The sequence below is a fragment of the Oncorhynchus mykiss genome, chromosome 2 (assembly GCF_013265735.2).
Source record: "Oncorhynchus mykiss isolate Arlee chromosome 2, USDA_OmykA_1.1, whole genome shotgun sequence".
NCBI classification, from domain to species: Eukaryota; Metazoa; Chordata; class Actinopteri; order Salmoniformes; family Salmonidae; genus Oncorhynchus; species Oncorhynchus mykiss.
In genome coordinates this window covers 50,573,150-50,580,743 of record NC_048566.1, presented here as the reverse complement: position 1 = coordinate 50,580,743, position 7,594 = coordinate 50,573,150, and the positions used below count along the sequence as shown (strand labels likewise).

At 40.9% G+C, this 7,594-nt stretch overlaps 1 protein-coding gene across 2 annotated transcripts; it reads right to left on the bottom strand.

Annotated features, from left to right (window-relative positions):
- Nucleotides 1–527: 527 nt before the first annotated feature.
- zgc:56585 (SDR family oxidoreductase) lies at nucleotides 528–5,328 on the bottom strand. Of its 2 annotated transcripts, XM_021564453.2 has the most exons (8): nucleotides 5,046–5,328; nucleotides 4,728–4,851; nucleotides 3,708–3,814; nucleotides 3,162–3,258; nucleotides 2,813–2,889; nucleotides 1,905–2,068; nucleotides 1,290–1,464; nucleotides 528–976 (listed from the first exon to the last, which is right to left on the bottom strand). In XM_021564453.2, exons 1-7 carry the CDS (start codon nucleotides 5,136–5,138, stop codon nucleotides 1,314–1,316), a joined length of 813 nt encoding a protein of 270 aa, XP_021420128.1. In that variant the 5' UTR covers nucleotides 5,139–5,328; the 3' UTR covers nucleotides 528–976; nucleotides 1,290–1,313. The 2 variants fall into 2 exon arrangements, with proteins under 2 accessions (XP_021420128.1, XP_021420121.1); XM_021564446.2 differs by lacking the exon at nucleotides 528–976 and having other exon boundaries at nucleotides 1,081–1,464.
- Between the last annotated feature and the right edge of the window lie 2,266 nt (nucleotides 5,329–7,594).

Genomic DNA, 7,594 nt, shown 5'->3' with positions numbered 1-7,594 from the left:
TCCTGTCTCGGAACTCTACGGACAATTCCTTTGACCTCATGGCTTGGTTTTTGCTCTGACATGCACTGTCAAAGGTGCAACCTTATATAGACAGGTGTGTGTCCAATCAATTTAATTTAGCAAAGGTGGACTCCAAGTTGTAGAAATATCAAGGACGAGCAATGGAAACAGGATGCACCGGAGCCCAATTTCGAGTCTGATAGCAAAGGGTCTGAATACTTACACTACCTTTCAAAAGTTTGGGGTCATTTAGAAATGTCCTTGTTTTTGAAAGAAAAGCACATATCTTGTCCATTAACATCAAATTAATCATAAATACAGTGTAGACAGTCATTTGCAACATGAACAATTGTAGCTGAAAATAACAGATTTTTATGGAATATCTACATAGGCATACAGAGGCCCATTATCAGCAACCATCACTCCTGTGTTCCAATGGCATGTTGTGTTAGCTCATCCAAGTTTATCATTTTAAAAGGCTAATTGATCATTAGAAAACCCTTTTAGAATTGTTAGCACAGCTGAAAACTGTTGTTCTGATCAAAGATGCAATAAAACTGGCCATCTTTAGACTAGTTGAGTATCTGGAGCATCAGCATTTGTGGGTTCATTTACAGGCTCAAAATGGCCAGAAACAAAGGCCTTTCTTCTGAAACTCACCAGTCTATTCTTGTTCTGAGAAATGAAGGTTATTCCATGTGAGAAATTGCCAAGAAACTGAAGATCTGGTACAACGCTGTGTACTACTCCCTTCACAGAACAGCGCAAATGGGCTCTTACCAGAATAGAAAGTGGGAGGCCCCAGTGCACAACTGAGCAAGAGGACAAGAACATTAGTGTCTAGTTTGAGAAACAGATGCATCACAAGTCCTCAACTGGCAGCATCATTAAATAGTCCCTGCAAAACACCAGTCTCAACGTCAACAGTGAGGAGGCGACTCCGGGATGCTTGGGGCTTTTGTGGTCAGAGGGATGTCTGGGAACAAATGAGCGTAACAGATGGAAAAAGTCAAGTCACTCATCTGGGTCACGGCACCAAAGGTTATGGAAAACTCAATCGAAAGATTAAGGCAGAGACTATTTAATTGTATAATAGAAAAATCTTTAATCATGCAGCTGCAAGAATGAGATCTCTGATTTCACAGGTAAGAAGTCGAAGAGTAAATGGTTACATGTCCCTTATATAGTGGGAGGTGATAATACAATCATGTTGTTTACACAAGTTATTTTATACAAGCAACAGGACCGGAACACACAGGTCCAGGCCTTCTGTTAGTGTGCAGACATACCAGCTTGCTGGGGGAGGGATTCTGCTACAGAGAGGGGGCAAGGATACTGGGCAGCTGGGAAGCCTCTTGGCGAAACGTTACGTATGAAGCTCCCTCCTTCCGTACCAAAAGGGCCTCTCCGTTTCGACTCTCATCCGTCACCAGCTTCAAGAAGTTCTTGGCTACCTCAGAGACTCTGAAATGAAACATGTGACAACACGTCCTTAGCATACTGTAAAACAGATCAACCCGCTCCGCTCTTCCCTACCTAGCAGTGAGCACGGAGCACACATACCTGCCTACAGGTTGCAGCACTGACAAGCCCCTGTTGTTACTAGTGAATTCTCTGGAGTGTATGGGTAATGGCGTAATATTCTGGGTTGTTATAAGTTGACTGTCTTATACACCATGCAAGGTATTATCGTCTATTTGTTTGTGGGATGCGATTTTGTAGCATACTGTCATTGGGTAAATCACCACAACACTGTAGTTTAGTAGGTAGTGAGTTAACTGCTCTAAATGTGTAGTGTTCATCGTAAGTGTGTGTGCTTCTGTGCTATAGTAGGCTACATGGGGTGGGGGTAAAGAATCGAACACTGCCCATCTAATGAAAGGGGCTGGGGAGGACAGACTCACTCAAGCACACCAAACTGTTCCAGTAGTTTCTCTGCCACTCCCCTCAGACCTGCGAACTGTCCCGCAGTCTCCTCTGAACTCATGGAGGAGAGGATGGCGGTTTGGACGAAAGCAGGGCAGAGGACATTAATTCGCACCCCGTAGTCACACAAACGGGAGACATCCTGTCAGAAAACACACACACACAAGCATCATGTTTACTGTCCACTGACACAGGGAACCTAAATTGAGCATGAGGAACTAACGTTCAGCTATTATTTTTGTTGTGGTTTTCCTGTACAAATTACCAAATACCCTGCTACCACGTTCTCTCACAGTTACAATGCAAATGCAACAGATAGCAAAAAAAGGAGATGGCATTTTTGTCACCCTGGTTGTCTGTGCTGCAGAGATATAAGCAATCCTCTTTCTGATCTGATGTCTGCTTTTACTCAGACACTTAAGTGCTCTGAAGGATCTAAATCAAACCTGTGTTGGATCCCAAATGGCACCCTATTGTGCACTACTTTTGACCAGGGCCCATAGGGACGCCACATTTGGGACAACTCATAATTGTGCGCGTTATTCTAATAATCTACATACTCTGGCTCTTTGGAATCAATTGACTTCACACAGTGCATGATCAAAATAAGTATGAAGTCACACTGAGCAATTGTCTATGCCCCCATGCCTAGAACCCTGAGTTTTTCCTGACCATGTGGCCCTTGTTAGAACCTATTACTGTAGAAACTCCTGGTCATATGCTTTTCCCAATCCTCCTGCCTTTAGAAACCTATGAGCAGTGTCTAACCCCCGGGGAGGAGAGAAATGCTGATGAAGGCTGTTGTCGAAACATCCGTTGGTCTTTAGCAGCTGCAGAGGTCAAACTGAGTGGAGCACACCAATTCCTGATTCTAAGAGGGACATACCGCCATAGCCCGACTGAACCCCACCACCCCGTGTTTGGTGGCTGTGTAGATGGGAGCAGTCAGCAGAGGACCCAGACCTATGGAAAGGCAAAGGAACATTTCAGTCAGATGTCAGAACAGAAGACACAAGGCCTGCATCCCAAATGGCACACTATTCCCTATTTAGTGCACTACTTTTGACCAGGGCCCATAGGACTCTAGTCAAAAGTTGTGCACTTAATGTTCCAAAATTATAGTAAATAGAGTGCCATTTGTGTATTGGGAGTCAGCCAAGGAACTCTAGAATTGTCATTATAATAACTGAAGTGAAAAGTAACTGACGTGGAAGTAAATCAAATGGACACTGCACCTGCCATAGACGCTATGTTGATGATGACGCCTCCCTGCCCTCTGTTCTGCTTTTTCATGTGCTGGAGAGCCAGATATGTGCCTCTCACCACTCCATTCTGTAGGGCAGCACAGGATGATCAGAACAGTACAGCAGCCAAATGTGCTTAACATTATGGAATGGAAATAATCAGAACATTTTAAGAGAGTATTCCCAAAATAAAAACAAGATATAAAAATGTAAAAGTCATAACATTAAAAATAAGAAAATAACTGCCATAAAACAATCATAGTCCTATAAAACAGAAGAGCAATGACAATACATATTCATACCAACCACTTAACATACTTTTCATAAATGTGTTTTCTATATGTATGGTGTGTATCTTACACAGAGAAGACAAGTTCTGTCATGTGTAATCTTATATACGAGCACGTCATAGCCAAAATATGACACTTTTTCTGACTACTCAGCTAACAACCAACATTGTTTTTCGCAAACAGCTTCCCTAAAAACTCAAGAGTAAACTCTGTACTAAAACAACAGAAAAAAAATACTTCATCTTACGAGGTTTATAGACACACATTTCTCCCAGTTCGTCTCATCGATGATACCAGCGTTGTTGCAGACGATGTCTAAGCCCCCAAACGCCTCTACCGTTTTCTGAAAGGCATCTGTCAACAGAATAGAAATGTCACCATGAGTTGCAAAGTGAAGAAAAAGGTGCGAGGGAGTTACTTCTCACTTGTTATTTTGGGTGTGTTAGTAAATTCAATCTGGAGTGCCAGAGTGCGCTCAGGGCGTTCTTAAATTCAGAGCGTTGTTAGATTGTCCGGAAATTCCAAGCGTTTGTGACTGTAACTGTGCTGCTGAAAACAATTTAATTACGCTTTTTTTCCCAGACGTGTACTGACACCGGACATATTCAACGGGTTTTGAGCGTTTGTAAATTCATCAGATGTTCGACGCTCTGGCACACTCCGACGAGTGCTTTGAAATCGGAGTAGATAGCCAGAGCGAATTTACAAGCGCACCCTTTAGTGAAGGGAAGTCCTTCCCGGTATTACTGTGTCAGAACTTTGTGTTGACAAAGATACTGTATATCAGCTTCATTTTGAATCTACGTAGTAATACATTGGAAACACTCTGTTGATTTTGAGGGTAAACAGTCCATACATTACATAAACTGTTCTGCTCCTTGAGGAATTAGTGTGCCTTAAAAAAAGCACAAAAGAATGCAGCATAGAAGGCAATCCACACGTTCAGCCTGGCTGTAGGCTTTACTGTAGTCTATATGACTGGAGTGTGTGTGTAAAGTAAAACCCAATTGCTGCTCAAAGTTCCTCAAGTATATATGCAACAAGATTTATAGATTGGAATAATTGTATTTTCCCCAGAGGAAACTTCAGTTGTGGCAAGTTGATAATTGTAGCCTAATATTTATCTTTGTTAATCAACATTATCTGAAATCACTACCAGTGTTGAGGTAATGATGAACAGAATGGATATGGACAGTTGTGGTTCTTTCCTTAAAGCGTTTACAAGTATCTCAATATGTTACTAAATGATAAAGCAGTCATGATTTACCTTTTAGTTGTTCCTCAGATTCAACGGTGCAGGTAAGAAACAGTGTTCTGTCTGGTCCATATTCTTTATCAAAGGCAGCCTTCAAATCCTTCCCCCCTGACTCATTTATATCCAACAGGGCTACCTAAACATACAGAACAACCAAAATATTACTTTTAATAAAGAAAATCATGGAACATCGAATAAATTTATTTTGATTACGTTTATTTATTTTAATATTAGAAGTCATTTACAAGACGTAACGCATATTGTAGCATGTATTCTGACAGTGAAAAACAAAACAACAGTTTCATTGACAACACTGACGCGGACTCTTACCTTTGCTCCTTTTTGCAAAAGAATTTCTGAGAAACCTTTACCCAAACCTTGCACCGCACCAGTCACTAAAGCCACTTTGCCATGTAACGCCATCACTGAAACAAGGTAGCCTGATAAGCAGAGAAGACGCGGTAGCAAACTTCTTCAAACTCACACAAGAACAAGACTTTTGACGTCGCGGAGAAACGTTCTAAAGTCAGCGCTGAGTCCATGTCAGAACTGATTTGACGATCAACATCATTCAATGACGTCGGATCGTTGGTTGTAAGAATTGCGCACGCGCATTGTAGAACGGTGGGACACCTTCAGCAAAGACGGTACACTAGGAAGAGAGGCAAACACTGCTTCTGCAATAGAAATCCCCGATCACGTAGGCGATGCCACGGCGAAGTTGGCTAGCAAAGGCCATGCGTAGGAACACTTCATTGGGTCTAACGGCCGTCTCGTGCCGAACTGCGCATGTGTGAGCCGTCAAATCAAAAGCACTCCGACATAAAGTTGTTTTTTGACAAAAATAAAAACGTGTCAGTTTGTCACTTTCACGAGGTTGGAGTAATAATATGGTCAACTACTTAAGACATTGGCTCGAATCTAGGTTGTGCCTTGAGATTTCGAGAAAATTAATGACTAAATAAAACAATTGCATTTCTCTTACCCCAGACTCCGGCCTGGAATGTTTGGTCTGTTTCGCAAGCGTTCCCGGAAGTTTCGCGGTGTTGCGCCTCTGAGTTTAGAAACTCTGTGCTTTCAGGCTACAATTTTGGGGGGCGCTGTCCTTGGACCCTTAGTTATGGCTTAATAATAACCTATAGCTAATAATATTAGCATAATAGGCTGTATTATGTATTTTATGCAGACTGAAAGTAGCTGTTGAATCATTATGGAATGAAGAAAATACTGTATACGGGAGTCATACCTTATTTTTGTTTTGAGATCCTAGGTATGAATATTTCTATATATTATTTTGAAATTCACAAATCTTGATCTTATTTCTCTCAAGTCCAACCTACAGCAATACATTCCTCCCTTTACAGTACCGACCCTTACAGAAACATAATACTGTAGTTGCATATTTGATCACTAGATGGGAGTAAATAATCATGTCATAAGTCTGTCAATGCTTCTTTAACTTCCTCCCTTTTCCTTAAAGAGCTCTGCTAGGAGCTCTCACCCATCAAGACTTTTGACATCAGTATTGATGTAGGATAGGTTATATAAAACGGAAGCCAAGTGAACTATGTAAATACATCTGCAGTCCACTGTCATTCTGTATTGGAACTGTCCATTTTGCATCTTGGTTGTGTCTCAACAAGCAAGCTCAGCCTTTAGACATGAACATCATGAAAGGGTTACAAGATTTAATAAACATTGTTGTTATGTTGCCAACAGACACTATTGTGAAAAATAAGGACAATAATTACAATTGAATCAATCAAATCAATCAAATGTTCTCAGCACACTATAACAATTATTTTAAAATGAAATATTACTTCTTCCATAGTTAAATACCACAATTTAAAATAAAAAAGCATCAAAAACAGAAAGAAATGCATAAAACAATATAAGCATATGTCAAAAGCTCAATGCATGATTAATAGAGTCTCAGCCAGGTCACTCATGATACAAGTCAGTATTCAACATCCATCCATTTCTGCCTAGTTAAATAAAGGTTAAATAAAAAATAACAAAAATACAATTCTGAGGACGTCAGGAGATGATGTGGAAACTGGCCACAGCAATAGAAAGTTATTCTTGTTTTAAGCCTATCCCAACCTTTAACCTTAACCACTCAGAGTTAATTCCTAACTTTAACCCTAACCTTAAAAAATTTGAAGTTAATGCCTAAACTTAACCTTAAACACTTCAAACTGTTACATTTGGAACAACTCTGAAATGTGAAGTTTGAGAAACATGGATGAACGTCTAATTCTGACGTGAGACTGTGAGAACTAGTTGTCTGTCTACTATATTCACTATCTGTGTGTGTTCTCTTGGTCATCTTTCTGTGAGGGACGATAGGAGGGAGGGGGGTAGCAGAACTATCCGTTTCTGTCACATATGGCACACCCTACCCTGATAGCTGTTCCTCTACTCACTGGGAGGGGTTGATTACAGGAACATCCCACAGACAGACAGCTCACTGGGAGTTCCCTATTCATAAACTTCCCATCAGAATAACTAGTTATATTCAACACCAAAACACATCAACGCCACAGTAAATGTAGGCCTATACTCCCTCACTCAGCAGGGTACCTGATTACAGGAGCATCCCACAGCACACTGTGAGTTTACTGTTCATAACCCGACCTCCCCACAAGAGTAACTTGTGTGTGTGTGTGCACCCTTCTCCTATTTCCAAATAGGAGAAACCTGAATATTAGGTTCCCTCTCTACCCAAGGGGATTCAATAGGACTGTTGCCAGAAGGGTTTTAGTAAGCATACTTGACAAGACTGTGCATGCCTTCAAATATTTTTTACATAACACTCCATCGTTGGCCTACTTATGATAACATGTCAGCTAAGTAAAATCCATTCATGCTTTTTCAAA